This window comes from Ictalurus punctatus, chromosome 3 (genome assembly GCF_001660625.3).
Source record: "Ictalurus punctatus breed USDA103 chromosome 3, Coco_2.0, whole genome shotgun sequence".
Classification (NCBI taxonomy): Eukaryota; Metazoa; Chordata; class Actinopteri; order Siluriformes; family Ictaluridae; genus Ictalurus; species Ictalurus punctatus.
The window spans coordinates 1,334,209-1,354,148 of NC_030418.2; the positions used below are offsets into that span (position 1 = coordinate 1,334,209).

General features: G+C 43.1%; 1 protein-coding gene across 7 annotated transcripts in view; it reads right to left on the reverse strand.

Annotated features, from left to right (window-relative positions):
• syne2b (spectrin repeat containing, nuclear envelope 2b) overlaps positions 1-19,940 on the reverse strand; it is a 101,195-nt gene that overhangs the window by 47,997 nt on the left and 33,258 nt on the right. For all 7 annotated transcript variants that reach the window (XM_047154444.2, XM_047154441.2, XM_047154443.2 and 4 more), the window contains exons 55-72: positions 14,500-19,857; positions 13,563-13,748; positions 13,274-13,429; positions 12,925-13,196; positions 10,627-12,691; positions 10,212-10,546; positions 9,979-10,123; positions 9,688-9,888; positions 8,854-9,113; positions 7,806-7,965; positions 5,341-5,496; positions 4,350-4,490; positions 3,553-3,735; positions 2,479-2,616; positions 1,641-1,826; positions 1,283-1,387; positions 1,021-1,173; positions 655-747 (exon numbers count right to left, since the gene is read on the reverse strand). In XM_047154444.2, the coding sequence (XP_047010400.2) occupies positions 655-747; positions 1,021-1,173; positions 1,283-1,387; positions 1,641-1,826; positions 2,479-2,616; positions 3,553-3,735; positions 4,350-4,490; positions 5,341-5,496; positions 7,806-7,965; positions 8,854-9,113; positions 9,688-9,888; positions 9,979-10,123; positions 10,212-10,546; positions 10,627-12,691; positions 12,925-13,196; positions 13,274-13,429; positions 13,563-13,748; positions 14,500-19,857 (10,293 nt within the window). The remainder of the gene's footprint in view (positions 1-654; positions 748-1,020; positions 1,174-1,282; positions 1,388-1,640; positions 1,827-2,478; positions 2,617-3,552; positions 3,736-4,349; positions 4,491-5,340; positions 5,497-7,805; positions 7,966-8,853; positions 9,114-9,687; positions 9,889-9,978; positions 10,124-10,211; positions 10,547-10,626; positions 12,692-12,924; positions 13,197-13,273; positions 13,430-13,562; positions 13,749-14,499; positions 19,858-19,940) is intronic.

Here is a 19,940-nt window from a genome sequence, read left to right on the forward strand (position 1 = left end):
TTATGATGATTTACTGTAATTATTATCATAATTATTTATCATGTGCAATCACGTATTTTTTTATTCTTTATTCAGTCTGTGCTACACTTAATACTAATTTGTTTAATTTGGTTCTTTCTTGAGGTAAATTAAATGACAAGGCGATTTTTTAAAAATCTTCCTGCACATATAAATCTTTTAAATACTGAAATAATACTGAATTATAATCACAGTTTAGTTATTTTTCATTCTGTACTTAGTTTGTTCTATACATTATGCATTATATATACACACAGGTTATACATTTTATATATACATTGATCTGATTTCACTCTCGAGTTCTTTAAATAAAATGAAAATAACCAATAATAAAAAATTAAACAGTTAGTTCTTCAAACAAAAATAACAAACCTTAAAAAAAAACAACTTATTTTTAATGATCAAAAGTCTATAATTATTAGAACACTCCCCCCCCCCCATTTATTTATTCAGTTAGGTTCTTTTTCTTTTTAAAATAAAAAACGTTAAAAAATTAAACCAAAGATGCATTTCCTGAATTTTTTTTTTTTTTTTTTTTTAAACGATCGAAGAACCTAAAATTTTAATATCACTCCCGAGTTACGTTTTATTCTTTATTTACTCTGTACTAAGGAAGCGTAACCCCTGTGTTGGTACCTGAGGCTCTTCTTCTGTGATGGTAGGAGGAACGCGGAGCGCGGAGGACGTCTCGCACGGCTCTGATACCACAACGGCGTGCTCCAGCGCCAGCTAGTAGGAGAAACGGCGAATCACCGCAAAGTTAAACCTTAGTGGAGAGGGACACTGTGTGCATGTGTGCACTTCTCTGGGCACAAGCTTCAGAATCCTCAACTCGCTGAAATTCGCCATATCAGTCAATTTAGACCTTTCTGTGAAAGCAGGCAGGTTTCTGGCCACGAAAAATTCTTCTAACATCCCACACTCTTTGGACCACACCCTCGCTGACCCACAGATCACAAAATCGGGAGGTGTGTATGTACGTGTGTGTCAGTGTGTGCTTACCTGCTCTAGCTCCAACAGTTTATTCAGTAGCGAGTCAGCGTTACTGAACACGGCGAGTGTGTTTTCTGCTCCTTCTGGCAAACGCAGTCCGGCCTTGCAGCTCTTCAGTTCGTCCACTGTCCTCTTCATCAGCTCGATCCTGTTTTCAGCAGCCTGATTAAAATAAATTAAAATAAATACAGATACTGAAATGGTGATTGTGCACTTTTCATTTCAACAGGAAAAGCCTTCTATAATAACAAACTTAAAAACACCCACACACCCTGAATTTGTCCTGGCTGATGCCTTGCTTTGAGGTGAGCGCTGATCTGAGCTCAGTCACGTCCTTCTCCATGATCCTCAGCTCAGACTCCATGGCATCCACTTCCTGTGGAGGAAGTACGGCAGCAGAGCTTTACACACATCATATGAGGAAAAAATATACATTAACCGTATGAAGCCTGTAGATAGCAAGCAAGGGAAGCTTATAGTACAGTTTAGCTTAAACAGTGTGTGTATTTCTGACATTGTGGGTTACTAATGCTTCTGGAATGCACTTTGCGCAGTGCTAAACTAACAGTTAAACTAAAGTGCACTTAATTCTATCTATATTAAAGACCCTCTGCTGCTCTGAAACTCACAGCTGCAGCATGCTCTAACGTTTTTAGAGGCTCCAGCAGGCCGCTCTGCATGTCCGCCACGTGCCGGTCCGCTTCACACAGCTCCTGCTGAAGCCCGCTCACATCACACACACTCGCCATCTCCTTCAACGCGCTCTCAAATCCCTGCAAAGTCCGGCGAATCTGCTCCGAGTCGTCAAGAACCAACTGCAAAAGGACATTATGGCTAATTAATAACAAATAAAATGGAAGCTTGGCATATTATAACTGTGTGGGGTTGCTAGAATTTTAACAGTCATGGTATAGCTACAGGATGTAGCATTGTCAGTTCTGAAATCCTGCATGGGATAGGAAATGCGGACCGATAATGGAAATTGTTAAAAAAAAAATAATTTAAGATTAAAACGATGATAAATGAGTCAGAAGGTAGCGAGCATTGAGTCTAGTATATTGCAATACAATACATATATATATATAGCTTTATGAATAGTCCTAGTTGTAATTATAACATTAATTTAAGACCCTCATTATTAATCATTATTAAATAAATATATATCATCATTATATGATCATAAAATAACCATTATTCGGCAGGCTATAAAATAGCACTTGATCCAGCACATCATGTTATTTGTCAGTAACAGTTACTTGTGTGTTTAACAGAGTCGTGAGATGCTACAAAGTAAAAATGGTAACGTGGGATGTGTGTCTGTTTGTAGATATCTCCCAGTCATTAGTGTGTTCTTTAATCTCGAAAAAAAAATCTACAAATGAGCGTTAAACTGCGAAGGTGTAGAAGACCCAGTCCTTTCATAATCTGTTAGGATTACAAAGTATAGTAGCGCATCCAGTGCTTCACCTGCAGCGCGTTAGCATGGCTGTCCAGACATTTCGCAGTAGTGTAGGTGTATGGTGCGGTCAACCATGACTGAGATTCAGTAATCCAGCTCTCAGATCCTTTCACCATCTCCTCATGCTCCTGCAGCCAACCATGTATCTACACACACACACACAGGAAAACACACCAAGATCAGAATAAAAACCAGTGTGCATTATACGTACAGTTCCCTCCGAAACTATTGGAACGGCCAGGTCAATTTGTTTCTATTTGCTGTAGACTGAAAACATCTGAGTTGCAGATCAAAAGATGAATACGAGAGTTTTCAGCTTTGTACCAGATCGGAATTTTTAAGGCGAGCAAAAACACTGGAACACGTGACTGACAGGTGTTTCTTGTTACCCAGGTGTGCCCTGGTAGATTGATTGTTTAAATACTAAACAGCTCTGAACATCTACTCTCGGTCTGAGCCTTCAGTTTCAGCCGTACAGACGGCATTCGTTGTTAAAAAGGATAAACCAACATGAAGATCAGAGAGCTGTCTACGGGAGAATAGCGAGCCGTTCCGAAGCTGAGAAAAGAGGGGAAAATCAATCAGAGGCTTTTCACAAACGTCGGGTATAGCAAATAGAACAATCTGGAACGTCCTGGAAAAGAAAGAAACCGCTGTTGTACCGAGCAACAGACACCGAACGGGTCGGCCAAGCTTTCGGTTTTTACTTTTTATTCATTTTTTTTCCCCTCACTGTTTATTGTATCGGGGTTACTGTGTTATCTGGTCTATTTTTTTGTTGTTGCTGTTTTAGGGGTCTTTAACAACATAGAAATGGAACAAACATGAATGTACAGTTCATATAGAATTAGCTCATTTTTTATTTAATGTTGCTACACTATTTTTTTTTGTTGTTGGTCTAATTCAAATGATAACACACACACACACACAAAAATCAGGTACTTCACAATTGACACCTGATACTGAGTACATTAGTACTCACACTAGTTTTAAAAAAACAACAACTAATGTGTACTTCTGTGAGTCAGGCTGGATAAGAGTGTCTGTTGAATACTGTAAATGTAAACTCATATCAGCCGTGCCTTGTTGAGGAAGGCTGTTCTGTCCTCGGCTTGTTTGGAAAGGCGTGTGTGCAGTAGCTGGGTCTGAGAAAGTTTCTCCGCGAGAGCCTGCGCCTCCTCCGGTTTCCCCTCACTGAAGGCCTGGAGCTCCACCTCGACCGCTGCGAGACGCGAACGTAAGCCGTCCAACTCGTCCCACACACGCTACAGGAGAAGATACGCGTGTTCAAGCACAGCAAATTACAATCACTAGACTAGCCTTGTGTTTTTAAGTGTTTAATTGCGTAACTACTTCACCCTAGGGTAGCGAAGTCAGAAAAAAAGCAACAAGTGATTCAAGCATGTTATAAGCAGTACTGGAACAGCGCCTTAAAGATATTCATCTATTTGACTTTGAATCATTCTGAATGCAGGACCTCCTCTCTATATACTGACAGATCTGGAATAAAAACGACAAAGTGCTCTTTATGCCAGGACTGCATGACAACGGTTAAAATAACAGCAGCAGAAGGTTTTCTCAGTTTTAAAATCATGATTATTTATCACAAATATTCAGCTGATTTAGGAACAAAATACTTTGCACTTTTAACTAAACTCATATTGTGCATTACATGCCGTTGGATCAAAATGACATATAACTATATTTAGACTTTATTATTATAGATATTATTCGGACAGGAAGTTGCGATATAATGAGTCAATAAACACTGACATCTAATCTCAACCTGATTGTGATTAAATTATGATGAATTGTGGAGTGTGAGTGTATATGTGTGTGTGTCTGAAATCTCTCCGCAGTCCCAGTGAGTGAGTCGAACCTTCTGTACGCTCTCGGCTTCAGCGACGTTAGGACACTTTTTATTTAGTCTGCCCTGTACGCCATCCAGACCTGTGTTGATCTCTGAAAGTTGAGCATCTAGCCTGTGTAACGGCCCGCTCTTCTGCACGGCCACCTCCACCTGGCAGAGGGAGGGGGGGTGATCAGTAAAAACGTATGTATGTAGGTAAAAAATAAAATATTCAAATGCAACATTTTTCATCACATAGTTTCCTCAAAGCCAGGTGTGGAATTAACCCTTTTTCCTCCAGTCTTATTATTTATATTCATCGTAAAGCAGGTTGTTTGGTAATTAGGGTAAATAATTCAATAAATAGAATGAGATTTAAAAGTAAAGATACATAGTTACAATGATTATGTTCCTCGTGTCGTATATGAGGATTACATTTCTGAACTCGACTCAGGCAAGGCTGGATTTAAAAGCTTCAAATTTTCCCTGGAGACCCATTTTCTACTAATTTAGTAGGGCAACAGGTGGTGGAAGTGCAGAGATAAGGAGTAACTCTCTCACACACACACACACACACACACACACACACACAGACACACACACAGCCACTAGTAGCATGAACTGCAGGAGGTCCAAGCCATAATGAGCACGATGGAGCGTACAAGCTGCAGGTGGCTAATCTAACACATCTAGTGTCTGTGTGTGTGTGTGTGTGTGTGTGTGTGTGTGTGTGTGACAGCAGGTACAAGGACCTGCCTGTTTATGAGTGAGAAGCCCCTGCCTCTAATTCAGCAGTCACGAAAAACAACATTAGAGAACTTCAGTGACCTTTCAAAGTTTCAAAGGCTTATCAAGATACGTGTCTTGTTACTTAAAGTAAATTAACTAATTGTTACTTAAAGTAATAATGTAAAGTAACGCAAAAGTAAATTGACTTCACTCCAAGCATACAGATGAGATATGGACACACCGATATGAAAATAAATAAATAAATAAATTAAGGTTTGTAAATACTCCACACCTGCTTTACCACTTCCTGTAGTGAGAGAGAGACTTCCTGTAGTGGGCCGTCTATCTCCACGGGAACCAGAGTGTACATATCTGAATATTTCATCCTAAGGCCCTCCATGATGCGCTGCAGCAAAGCCTTCTGGGTACACAGTTCGGAATGAAGCTCCTACAGGGACAAGGACAGGATCTATTTATTTATTTCGGTCATTATTAATTGAATGATCTACGAGACGACACGCTGAATCTTTGGAAGCTGATCTGTCTGAGCAGAGTGTACAGATGAGAGAACTGGACAAATAAAGGACTAAAGCGCTGTTGCATCACTCGCGTTAGAATCAAAGGCTAAATCCAACTGCACCGCGATCACTATTCTATTTTTTTCTTGAAATCAGGCCTTGTTTTCAGTTCTGACACAGACATAATTATATACACATGATTTCATAATCCGACATGCAGACAGTACATGTGGGACGTGTTTTCTACGTTACTATTCGACTTAATTTTATTTGTATATAGCTTCGCTTCCCCCTCCATCTTCTCAACTTGGTCTTGGCCGATTCCCACGCACCAGCCGACTTTCCCCTATCATACGACAGCTACCAGCTGGGAATGGTGCTTCCTCTGGGTCACGTAAAGCCACACAACTGCATCTTTACAAACTGTTGCACATGCTGAGTCACAGGGCAATGCAACATACTCTGAAGGAAGTGCTAGCTACCCTCTTCCACATACATGAGCTCACAGACGCCCGTGATTGAAAGAGAGACAGTATGCCCCTCCCACTCAGAGAGCACGGCCAATTTGGCTCTCTTGGGCACCTGCGTCCTGGTTGGGATTCGAACACGCATTCGCCTGACAATTTGTGTTATGCCACTCGGGAAGCTCTACAGAAATCCAGCTCTAGATGTAATGTAGTAATATTTATACCAGTGTGGGTAGAGAAACAAACCAAAAATTACCGGTTCAATCATAGTGTAATTTAGAAAGAAAAAAAAAAACCTGCACGGATGATATCGAGGAAACAAAAAGGTTAGGATGCTGCAAACATATTTAATGACAGATCTGGCGAAATAAGTCAAAATTAAGTCTGAAACAAACAGCACTGCAATTTTTCATCCTTCATTTAACCGTTGAAGATCATCTAATCTCAGTCTGTGCTGGTGCGTCTTACCGGTTTAGCCGCTTAGCCGTTTACAGTTTTCCTTGCAGACCCTCCACAGGAATGAATCCCACGCAGTGTACTCTAAACCGCTCTGCGTTTCCCTTTCTCTGCGCTGCTAAGCATCAACCCGCTTCACCTTTCAGCCCCCGGGCAGCAGATAATACTCGGCTCCCTCTATTCATATTGTAATGAGTTATCTGAGTCCGAGTCGGAAATAAAGGATACGAGACACAAACGGTTATATCACTGTATTCCCATGGCGGATTTTCGGCCATGAATGATAAAAGACACGTCAAGTGTACGTTAGATCCGTTTGGACGTGTGTAAGGATGACGACATCACTCTCGGCCTTAGGGTCAGGCTTGAAAATCCGCTTGTAAGGTAAAACACAAAGGTGTGGGAGATAGTGTGTGTGTGGATACCGATCTCTAATATTTGTAACGGCTCATTCTTGGTGCACATGAAGGGAACAGTGAGAACATAACGACCAGGCTGTTTAGCCTGTGGGACTTAGGAAGGAACTTTGAGAGGGGGATAGACTGGGAACGAAACTGTGACAGACAGCGAGACAGAGAGGACTGAGACGTGAGTAGGGGGAAGAAACGCAAGGAAATTAAATACAAAGTTGCGTATTTCTGCTGCCGGTGAGGTGATCATCGTGACCAGAGCTGGCATGCAGCCTAAGAGTCAGAATAACCTTTACTTGAAAACAAGCAAGCCCTACTCAGACCAAACAACGCCTCGGCCATTACTGAAACCGTGAAACGTAAAACTAACTGCGACGATGGCTTCCAGGAGCACGTCTCCAAACAAGCTAAATGTCAGAAGCAGTATGAATGTTCCTTTCAATTCGGTTTTACCTGTTCAGTGCTTAGATATCGCTAGGAAGCAGCTTTACAGAAAAACCGTCCTGAGATGACACAAGGAAGAAGCCAGATTCAAAACATTCAGTGTGAGCAGATACGAGTGAATAAGAGTCCTACAGTATACAGGTGAAGTAAGGGTGAGACTTGGGCCTGTTTTTTTGTGAAGTGCAAATCTTTAGAGTACAGCAACAATGAAAAAGAAGTAAATTATAGCAGATTTAGGATATTCTAACCCCAACTTCTGGATATTGGGTGCTAGCTTTTTTTTTTCTTTTTTTTTAAAGAAAAAAACAAAACATTGTGCCCACTTCCGTCTCTCCTCAGTAGCGTTATTCCAGGTAACACCGGAAAAGATGGAAGTTGCCAACCTAACAGATGGCCTTACTTTATTACTCATTCAACTGCTGCTAACAGCTTTTTTTTTTTTTTTTTTGGAGATAAACCCACCTGGAGCCGTTCTGTGCCGGGCGCTTGCTCCAGCTCTGACAGCACAGTCCCTGCAGCTACGAGCCATTTCCGGATCCCCTGCAGCTCCTCACACACCTTCGTCCTCTCTTCCATCTCCGCCTGAACTACCTTACGGCCCTGGGTACTCCTGGACTTTAGTCTGCAAGACGTAAAGGTCAAAGGTTTTTCAATACCTGGGAAGATTCTCTCAGAACACACCTGGCTAAATTTGGCAGTGTGACTGGAGCTTGGTGCGTGCATTTGAGTTTGGTGCATGCGTTACTATTGTCCTAGTGGGCAAGACAGTAAAGAAAACCAAAGTAACTAATTTTTTTTACCAACCAAAGTAACCACAGCCAAACCCAACTGGTTTCTACTGGCTCAAGTTCGACACTATTGAATCTTCCAAAAAAAAAACCTGTCACAGAGATAAAGTCGGCATGAAGTGACGCAAATGCACATCTTTTTTAGCCCCCCTCGTCCTTTCCCCTTCAGTGAATCAATTTTTTTCCTCAAGGAAAATATTACTGATGTTTGCTCCAACCAGTGCTTTAACTGAAAAAATCAGGTTTTCAGGTGTCTCCCGTATCGCCTAGCAAGTAATAAATCTAAACCATACGTTAGCACCTCTCCCTTTGTGTAGGGGTAATATACCACACATCAGAACCCTCATCCTAAAAGCGTACATATCAGAATGTTTCAAAACAGATAATAGAGTATGTAGAGAAGAACAGCATCATCATTTTGGATAAAAACAGAATTTACATTGAAATTAAAAACATTAAAAAAAAAGAAAGACACAAACCCATACTTACACAGCCACACTAACTGCAACCGAGTCCTCGTTTGTTCCCTCTGGAATGTAATAACGAGGTCCGAATCTGACCCAGTTTTGACCGTTAAGCCCAGAGTGGCAGTAATTTCACGACATGAACTTCGCAGGACGTGAAAAAATATTTCTACCGCTCTACAACGAGTAAACCAACCGTGCGGTGAATAAATCCGATAATATTATTAACAACACATAAAATGGATGGAGACCTCTAACCTGTGATAGCGCTCTTGCATGGTTTGCAGCTCCTGGCACAGTGGAATGGGCGGGGCTTGTTCCAAGTGGGAGGGGACTCTCAGAAGCCTAGCGACTCGCAGTTCCAGTGCAGACAGAGCTCGATGCTCGCAGTCCAGTCTGTCCTGGTATGGTGACCAGAACTGCAGCAGTTCCTGAAGCTCCTCAGCAGTAGCCTTCTCTCTGCTGCTCTCTGGCAACTCAGCCTCCATCTGCTCCAGGACAGACGATGCTTCCTCCATCTGTGAGGCAAAAATCCAGCGTACAAGCTCACAGGCAAACTCGTTATTGGTCCTTGTTTTACGTAAATGCGAATTAATAAAATGTGGGAACGAATTCTTAATTCGTGGCCACGATATTATAGTTAATTTTACCCGCTTGTCACGTGCAGGGCACCCGGTTTAAAAGGTTTTTGCCATATATTTTGTATAATGTCAATAAATATATTGCAGTAACAAGTTTATGAACTTATATACAGTCGTGTGAAAAAATAAGTAAACCCAATGAAAATGTTCGGCTTTTTTGACATATTTAGTCGAACAAACCTTTGATAGAATGTACCACCTTTATTAATAGGCATTGTTTCAAAGAGGGTCAAATGTTTGCTTGCCCGAATACATTAAAAAAATTTTTTTTTTTAAAAATCAACAATCTCCATGAGGTGTACTTGTTTTTTTCACATGACTGTGCATATTGTTATGAACACCGTATACTATACAAATATTCCAAAGGCTAAGGCTTAGGAGAAGGGGGATACATTTGTAACTTCCTTGTATCAAATCACATTAAAGCCGGTCGAGATGCGATGTAACTTACACTCTTCCCGATGCGTATCCATTCCTCTCCCCTCCACACCGAGTGTGCGAGCAGATCTCTGGCGCATTGCCGCAGTCTGGCCGCCTGACCCCAGAGCGAGTTTACAGCATCGTCCCTGTTGCCACGGCAACCCTGTACTGGACACCACTCTCTCAGCTCATCCAGTTTGCCAGGCAGGGTGTCGATCTCTTTAACCAGTGTCTGAACAACCAAGGGGATAAAACTCGTTTGCTTTTTAACACCAAAATAATACCTTACCTACAGGATGCATGCCGTAAACACTTTCCTTACTCTAAGTTTCTCTTGCTGGTCACGGCAGTCCGTCTGAGAGGTGATTTTTTTAGAGGCGCACTCCGCCAGGGTTGTTTCCGAGTCCCGGACACGTCGGCACAGCTCTTCGTAGCGCACACGGGTGTTTCTCTGGCTGTTTACACACCTTAGGGAGGCGGGAACAATTACAATAACTGTATAAACTACTGATCGAGGACAAAAAAAAAAAAAGAACCGTTTCAATGACTACGTACCTCTCTAAAGCTTCCAGTCTCAGCTGGGCCTGGGCTTTAAGAGTGGACATCCGAACCAAGAGGCAACCTAGAATCTTAACTTGTAATTCTTCAACCTTCTGCACCGAAAATAAGGGACTGAAGGGCGCAAGAGTCTGAATTTCGGCAAGATGGGATTGGAACTCTTTGTGCGAAGTTAACAGGGCGTGTTGGACGTCCTTCAGCCTTTCTGAACAGCTCCTCGGTGAGCAGAGAGACGGGAGAAGAACGGATTCAGTCCTCTGGAGGAACTCACCGGCACTTCTGACTCCTCTAGAATAGTTTTTCAACGACTCCTTTGCTTTGGACAGGTCCACCTAGGAAGAGAACGTGAAAATTAACTTACAATTCATATTTCAAATTCGTATAGTTTGGATTCTGTACAGTTCTTACTTACTAATCTTCGTTCACAGTTGTCTAAGACCATTTTAGCCAAGTCTGCAATGTCCTTAGCATGTCGAGAGCCCTGCTGGTGTCCGTTTCTGATTTCCAAAACCTCCAGAACCTGCATTCTAGCTTCGATGTTCTTCTTAACTTTAAGGAACTTTCTGAGCTCGTCTTCAACGGCTCCCTGGTTAGACTCCACCTCATAAGTCTTCTCCAGCACCTGATTAACCTCTTTGAGGAAACGGCGTACCACTCTTTGCTCCGAGAGGTAATTTATTTCTTTCAGAATGTCCCATTCCACAATGTGAAGGTTATTTCGGATAGCCGTCTCCCAAGCGTTAAGACTGTCAAGGTTTTGTTTGAGCCTCTCTTGTTCGGTAGTTAGCTGAGACGGATAAAGGTCCTTTGAGATGTTTGTAAGCTCATCCGAGGCCTCCTTGTACATAAGTTTGATTAGAGGAATCTGGATAAGAAGAGACTGACAGATCTTATAGCGTTCCTCTTTGCCAATGCTTTCATCTTTCGTCTTTGGGACGTAGACCTCGACGTTTTCCCGAAGATCCTCCGCACGCTGCTTGAGGCTGAGGAACCTTTCGTGGATTTGAGATTTAATATGAAAAGCCTTCATTTTATGATGAAGCTCAGAGATCACACATAGCAGCTCTCTCCTCTTGCCTTCTGCAGAGGTGTTTATTTGTTCAAGCTGAAACTTGTGCTCTACGAGCACGCGTTTGATTGGCTCAATGGCAGACAGAGTGTCCTTAGTGATGGGAAATGTGTGTCCATTCATGTCCATCATTATCTCTCTCAGTTTCTGCTCCAAAGAAGCCATTTTCTGTTCTGATGACTCCTGGGTCTGTAATATATCTGTTATCTCCAGGATGGAGGATTTCTCATAACTGATGACGCCCTTTATATCTTCCTCAAGCTTGGTGAGTTTCTCATACAGCCATGCGTTCTCAGAGATACTAAGCTCAGAGGTAATGTCTTTACTCTTCATCAGCAAAGCCTCCACGATCCCGGAGTGTTTTTCCGCCTCACCGAGTGTATCCTGACTCTGCCGTAACCTTCGATCGAGATCTGCTGCGCTCAAGCTTTGGAAATCCTCTCGGATCAGAGATTCCTTATGGAGGTGGCGCAGAATCCAGGAATCCACATCAGCTATCTGCTCCGAAATCTTCTCCCGAGTCTGAAGACTCAACTGTATTTCTTCCATAGCAGTGGCTAGTTTTTCTGCTGTCGATTTCGACAAACCTGCCAACAGTTCCAAAAAGGAAGTGACCACAGGAACATCCGGCTCGTCAAGATCCGGGATCAACTCGGTTACCTCCTCGGTCAGAGTGGTTAACTGTATCTGCTTAGAGGTCACCTCTGAATGCAGCTTCTTCAAATCCTTGATTTGTCGATGGACTTCTTCTGGAAGCAGAGAAACCTTCCTTTGCCTATTATTAATGTCGTACTCCGTCTTCTTGGCCCAAGCTAGGGCTTCCGTTATCACGTTGATGATTCTGACCATAGCTGGGCTGTTGCTGGTCGGGATTGAAAAAGCCAACTCCTCACCAATCAGATCCAGGTGATCTTTGATACTCCATAAGCCCCGCTGTATGTTATACACCTCACTGACGAAATGACATCCTTGGGAGAAAGCTTCAAAGCTTTGCTGGAGATCAGAATATCTTTGTTTGGCAGCTGTGAGCTCAGCGCAGAGTTTAATCGTCTCTTGCGCTCTCTTGCCATCCCAACCAGCAGACGAAATCCGAGGTGATCCCAAGATCTTATGGAAGTTCTCCATATGATCTTTTAAGGTATCGATATCCTCTAGAAGGTCGAAACTCTCTCTGGTGTAAGCGCTGACATTATGCAAGGTTCTCTCAGCAGATCTCTGCAGCGCCTTCCATTCGCACTGAAAGATGCTCTGTTGCGACTGTGCTGCTGCTCCCTCAGGCTGGCTGAGGTGCGGTGATAGCTGGGAATGTATTTGGATCAGCTCTCCAAGAACCGTCCTCTCCTGTTCCATAGTCCTCAGGAAGGAGCGCAGTCTCTGCTCCTCAACAAAGCTGCTTTCGACCGGACACCTTCAGATGTACGGTACGAAAGGAGAAAACAATTAGGAAGTTCAGTAATGTTTGGGCCAAAATGAAATGATGTAATGAAGGTGAATTCCAATGGAGAATAAAACAAAAGAAAAGATAAGGTAGCTTCATACGTCTCAGTTGGTAGCTGTCGTTTGAATGCATAGAGCTAGGCTAGTACGAGTGAATACATAACATTATATAGAAAGCAACTAAAGCGCTTCTCGAATACTTACATTTTCAAGGAGTCCAGTTCACTTGCCAGTTTCTCAAGAGTAGCTTTGGCTTTCTCCATTTGTCTGTCATAGTCAATCACCAGCTGCAATTGTGCCTCCTTGGTGTATACAGTGCCAGATGCATCCCACAATGCCTCTGTCCACTGGCAGCTCAGTCGCTGCATAGACTCAGGGTCGTTGGATGAGCCAGCGGCAAGAGCGCTAACATCACCGTTAACGTGATCTTGCTTTGAGATTGAGGAAACTTGCTTCTGAGCACTCTGCCTGCAAGACTGATCAATAAAACGTTTCATTTAGAGACCACGTCCAAGTATGTGAATTAAAAAAAAAGACTTTCTTGCTAACTCACCTCAGCCTCTTCTACTTGTTTGGCCATATCTGTGGGGTTGAGCACTGCAGGACAGTTACGGCAGCTCAGTATACAGAACGCCAATCTGTTCAACTGGGCCTCAAGGTCGGCATCAGAGGTGTTGAGAATGTCCAGAGGATCTACATAAGGCCTGCTCTGTGGTCACAAAAAACATAGAGGCAGGGTTACGTGGCTGACTCTGAAAGTGATCGGATTGCATACGTGTAATATTAGTTGGGTGGTCTTGTCGATCCACCAATTACACAAATATAGCAGCTCTGAGTAGTACCTCAATCAGCAGGCTATTTGGTCGTGTCTTAGACATCTTTTCAATCTCAGTGAAAATATTATTCATCGTAGCACCAAGTGGTTCTTCTTCTTCTTTTTCTTCTAACGCCTCGGACACGTGAATACTTTTGGGAACTGAAGCATCCTGACTGGGGACTTCTGATTTGTCTGCATCTTGTACTTGTGCCTACAATTTAAAGATACGACGTGTTAAAAACCATGCAGTGATTGGTGAACTTGTGCAACACTGTTGACGATGTTTAGGCTTAGTTAGTCACTAAATAGAACTCATTCAAGACATTCAAACGCCGGGTATTGTGGTATTCTAGCTATGCCGAAGGTGCCCCAAAATTAGAAAAATTGATTTCTTTTAAAGGGATCAAGAATTAATAGATAGAGAAGCTCATCCATTTTTGCCAGTGGGTTTCCTAAGGCCTGCTCTCTCAACATGTCCCCTATCTGTCTGCCCAAACATCTTGAGCGATCGTCATCTATCCGTGACCTCGGCCACTTGCTATGCCATCGAACCTCATTAAATAGCATTTTAATCCAATTCCTGGACATTAATATCTTATACAAGACTTTGGTGCCCTTCAAGAAGGCTCAAGATTGGTGGGTAGGCTTTGGTCGCTGGGACTCTATAAAAGAAATGGTCATACAGGCACTACTGAACCTATTTCAGACTAAAAACATTGCATGCGTTATATAAATATATTCACAACGAAATCCTACCAGATTCCAGAGTATGTTTATATTCACATGGAACACTAAGCGATGTGATTTAACAGTCTCATCGCAAATATCTCAACTACACTCCTTGAATCTTTGGTAAAGGATATCTATTTATGTTACTAAATCTGTGGTAAACATCATGCAGAATATGTGCATCATGCAACAAAGTCAAGTAGATCTTTCACAGACAAGCGATTTCCTGTTACCTCAGCAAAACTGATGCTTTCAATCCCAATCAAGCCCTCTGTAGATTCCATGCAGAGAGCAGCGCATGGCTCTTTCTCAGGCTGATCAACTTTAATGATTGGTTGGCTCTCAGCACTCTTCGTTTTTTCTATGTTCCCGGTTGGTGGGATTGGTTGGATCAGTGGCTCTTCTATTTTAATTGGAATGATATCAAGATCAGTTGTAGTTGTATCCTTCTGGCCTATTGGTGTGGTTGGTTTAGGTAGAGCTTCATCAGGTTCTATGCTAAGAGATGATACTTTGATACTTTCACGCTCTACTTCGCTATCACCTTCTCTCAGAGTTGGTTCAATCATACCCCCCTCCTGTACATCAGATTGAGAAACTTCAGTAACTGTATCACTCTTAATTTTGCTACCTGTCCTATTTGGAGGTGTGGGCTTCACCGGTATTTCCTCTGGCTCCTGGGGTTTGGAAACCACCGAAGAAATGTCGCTTTCAGCTTGGCTTGCTTCTTGCCCCACTGGAGTACTCGGTTTTATAAGATCCTCCACATCAGCCCTCTCTTGTGTCATGGTCTTGTCCAAATGAGTGCTACTTGGGAATTCACCCTCTGTTTGTTTAGGTACTATTTCATCCACATTTCTGCTATCTCTCCTGCATGTCGGCGGTGTGAGCTTCACCGGTGCTTCTTTTGGCTCCTGGGGTTTGGAAACCACCGAAGAAATGTCGCCTTCAGCTTGGCTTGCTTCTCGTCCCACCGGAGGAGTCGGTTTTACAAGATCCTCCACATCAGCACTCTCTTGCATCATGGTATTAGCCAAATCAGTACTGCTGGAAATTTCATTCTCCATTTGTTTAGGTACAGCTTCCTGAACATTTATGCTATCTCTCCTTCTTGTTGGAGGTGTGGGTTTTACCGGTGTCTCCTCTATTTTTTGTGCTTTATCTATGATGGAAGAGTCACTTTCAGCTTGGCTTGCTTCTTGTCCCACTGGAGGAGTCGGTTTTACAAGATCCTCCACATCAGCCCTCTCTTGTGACATGGTATTGTCCAAATGAGTGCTACTTGGGAATTCACCCTCTGTTTGTTGAGGTACTATTTCATCCACATTTCTGCCATCTCTCCTGCATGTCGGAGGTGTGGTCTTCACCAGTGCTTCTTTTGGCTCCTGGGGTTTGAAAACCACTGAAGAAATGTCACTTTCAGCTTGGCTTAGTTCTTGTCCCAACGGAGGAGTCGGTTTTACAAGATCCTCCACATCAGCACTCTCATGTGTCACGGTCTTGTCCAAATCAGAGCTACTTGGGAATTCACTCTCCATTTGTTTAGGTACTATTTCATCCACGTTTCTGCTATCTCCCGCTCTTGTTGGAGTCGTAGGTTTTACTGGTGTCTCCTCTATTTCTTGGGTTTTATCTATGATGGAAGAGTCACTTTCAGCTTGGCTTGCTTCTTGTCCCAACTGAGGAGTCGGTTTTACAAGAACCTCCACATCAGCCCTCTCTTGTGTCGCAGTCTTGTCCAAATCAGTGCTACTTGAAAATTCACCCTCTATTTGTCTAGGTACAATTTCATCAACATTTCTGCTATCCCTCCTGCGTGTCGGAGGTGTGGGTTTCACCAGTGATTCCTCTGGTGGAGGTGGTTTTACAAGAGCCTCTTCGGCAGCTCTGTCTCGTGCCACAGACTTCTCCGAATCACTGCTGACAAAAATGTCACAGGCCACTGAGTCACTCACATTTCTGCCATCTCTTCTTGTTGTTGGAGGTGTGGGTTCCACCAAAGTCTCCTCCATTTCTTGGGTTTTAAAAACCATGGAACGGTCACTTTCGACTGGGCTTGTTTTTCGTCTCACTGGTTGAGTTGGTTTAATAAGGGGCTCCTCAAGAGATTTCTCTTGCGTCAACTGATTCTCCAAATCAGTGCTGCTGGAAATTTTGATGGCTACGTCACTCACATTCCTGCTATCTCTCCTTCTTGATGGAGGTGTGGGTTTCACTGAAGTCTCCTCCATTTCTTTGATTTTATCAACAATGGAAATGTCGCTTTCAGCTTGACTTGTTTTTCTTCTCATTGGTGGAGTTGGTTTTACAAGAGTCTCTTCAGCAGCTCTTTCTGGTGTCACCACAGATGAATTCTCCAAATCACAGCTGCCAGAGATTCTACTGACCGCTGTGTCAGTCATATTTCCACTACTTCTCCTTCTTACCGGTGGTGTGGGTTTCAACAGCGTAGCCTCTATTTCTTGGGCTTTTGACCCCAATGAGATAACATTGATTTCAACTTGACTTGCTTTTCGTCTCCCTGGTGGAGTTGGTTTTACAAGAGGCTCCGCAAGAGCTTTCTCTTGTGTAAGTGTCTTCTCCAAATCAGCGCTGCTGGAAATGTTGATGGCTACCGGGTCGCTCACATTTCTGCTATCTCTCCTTCTTGCCGGAGGTGTGGGTTTCACTACATTTTCCCCGACTTCTTGGATTTTAGAAAGCACCGAAACGACGTCACTTTCAATTTGACCTGACACTTTTCGTCTCACTGGTGGAGTCGATTTAATAATTGACTCCTCAAGAGCTCTCTCTTGTGTCACTGTCTTCTCCAAATCAGTGCTACTGGAAATTCGGCTGGCGAATTCTTCATAGGCCCCATCACTGACATTTCTCTCTCTCCTTCTTGTTGGAGGTGTGGGTTTCACTAATTTCTCCTCCATTTCTTGGATTTGACTTATTTGGCTCCCTTTTCGTCTTACTGGTGGGGTTGGTTTTACAAAAAGTTCCTCAACAGCTCTCCCTTGCATCACTGTGTTTTCCAATTCAGCGCTCTTAGAAATTTGACATTCCATTTCTTTAGATATGGTGTCTCTTACACTTCTGCTATCTTTTCTCCTTGTTGGAGGTGTGGGCTTCACCGGTAAATCCTCTGTTCCTTGGGGTTTGGAGACCAGTGGAGTGATGAAGGGACTTACATCTGAGCTTGTTTTTCGTCTCACAGGTGGAGTTGGTTTTTCAAGAGATTCCTCAAGAGCTATTTCTTTTGTCATTGTTTTGTCCAAATCACTGCTGTCAGACACCGGGTCAGTCAAAGTTTTGCTATCTCTCCTTCTTGTTGGAGGTGTGGGTTTCACCAGTGTCTCCTCCACTTTTTGGGTTTTGGAAACCACTGAGGTGCTGTCACTTATAACCTGACTTTCTTTTCGCCTGACTGGTGGAGTTGATTTTACATGAGGTTCCTCGACAGATGTTGTTTTACTCGCCTTCTCCTGTTCAAGTTGTTGATTCTCTGCCTTCTCTTTTTGTCTTCTTTCTGGTGGGGGTGGAGAATCGAGATCCAGGGAAAGCCTTTCATCTCCTAACTTGTCCTTATGTCTTCTGTTCGGGAGAGTTGGAAGAACCTCTGTAGGTGGTAATTGGGTTCGATCATGTTTGTATTGCTGACTGGTTGGTATGGGAAGATTAGGGGAAGATTCTTCAGACTGGACCTCTGAACTGACTGATAACCTTTCACTTTCCTGAGATTGTCTGGTTGGTGGGGTTGGTTTAGTCTCACCTTTCACTGTTGTCGTTTTTGTGCTCTCAACTTCCAGAATTACTTTACCCACTTCATCCACTAGCTTGTCTTCACTACTGAAGGATAACCTCTCTAGTTTCCTTCTAGCTGGTGGAGCTGGTAATGTCCTTGTGATCTCTAATGTCTCAGATTGTTTCTCTGCATTCAATACTACGCTCTGTGTGTCTTCAGTTTCAACTGATTTTTTACCAACTTCTTGTTCAACGTTTTCTGCAACTTCAAGTTCAGAAACGTCGGTTGCTACTCTGCCAGGTTTACTTGTAGCAGCATCAAGTGCTGGAACGTTTGTCTCGGCAACTGGTTCTCGACGGATCTCTAGTCCTCCTTGTCTTTCCAGAATGATGCATCTATGTTGGATTTCTCGAGGACCATTATTTACATTCCAGTGTTCAAGTGGTTCCATCACTCTCTGGACCTCCTGTGGACCATTGTTTGTTGTCCAGGTTCCTTCTCTCTCAACGTGTGTGGTATTTGGTTCACTGTTCCTGGTGAAGATTTGGGTCTCAGATGTTTGCCCAGAGATTAATAGAGTTCTATCAGTGTTTTCCTCAGAGGGTTGACTTGATTTAGGGGAATCGACATTCCCAGCATTTTCCAGTTCTTTTTGATCGGGAGAGAGACTGCCAAATTGTTTTCTCATTTCTTCTGATGTATCCAACCTTTCCATTTGTTGAGACCAAGTGATATCATAGCCAGTGGTTGAAGCAGAATCAATTCTCCCTGCATTATGCTCAATTGAACCAGGGACCACAGTAGTATGAATACGTACTGTGTCTGCATCCAGAATTAGTGCAGCTATTTTCTTTTGTGGCATTTTACTATCTTCGCTCACGAGTTCACAGGTATCAGAAGTCAATGACCGCTTCCTATGTGCTTCATCAACTGCATCAGATTCTCCTTCAAGACTCTGAACATATATCATCCTCTTGTCGCTTCCAATTGAGTCCTTATGTTTTCCTTCCACGGATATCTCGGCATCAAGGAGTTCGTCACACGAGGCAGGTAGTACCTTTTCCCTTCCCTTCATCTGAATTTTCCCTTCACCGTCTGCTGGACCAATTGCAAATTCATCAACTTCTGGTACTCTGTCAGACCGCACAGGTAACGCTGTGGTAGACAAACCATCAGTTTTAAGTTCACTTGAGTCGAAATGCAGGGCTGCCAGTGACCAGTCTGCTGTTGGAAAGTCTATCACTTCTGAAATCTCCTCAGTGAGTTCTGTAGGTATCTCTCTGTCAATGATTGTGGAGACAGGTGTGTTCAGTGGAAGTGCTCTTTCCTCCAACTCTTCACATGGTTTTATTCTCTCTGTGACAGCTTCTAAGACATGAAGATCAGCATGAAGAGACTGAATCTCTGTTTCAGATACAGTGACATCAGTGGGTTCTTCTTGTTTAGGGGTTATAGATAATGTTGTGGCTGGGAGATCATCGGTTTTGAATTCAGCCCGGTACTCATCTACCGCAGACACCAGCGGTGGTTCTGCAGTTGGAGATTCTGGCAAGAATTCCTCATTAACCGTCATGGAAACCTCAAAGACTCCTGATTTTTGTTCGGATGCCGTAGTCAGAGTGTCATCTGAGTCATCGTCAGCTAGAACATCATCTTGCACTAACGTTTCCAGTGGCTGTTCTGCCTTTGCTGGAGTCTCTTCAATAATTGTCATGGCAACATCTCTATGCATCATTTCAAAAGGCTCAACCACTGAACTTTCAGCACTGGCCACCGGAGCAGAGGAAATATCTTGAGGCTTTGACCGATCAAACTCAACCTTTTTGGTAGCATCCAGTGTGCTGGGCCATTCACAGGAAACCTGCCAGGATGCCATGACAAAGAGAAAGCTTAAAACAAAGACTAAACGTTTAAATAATGACCCTGATCCTGGCAATTTAAGAC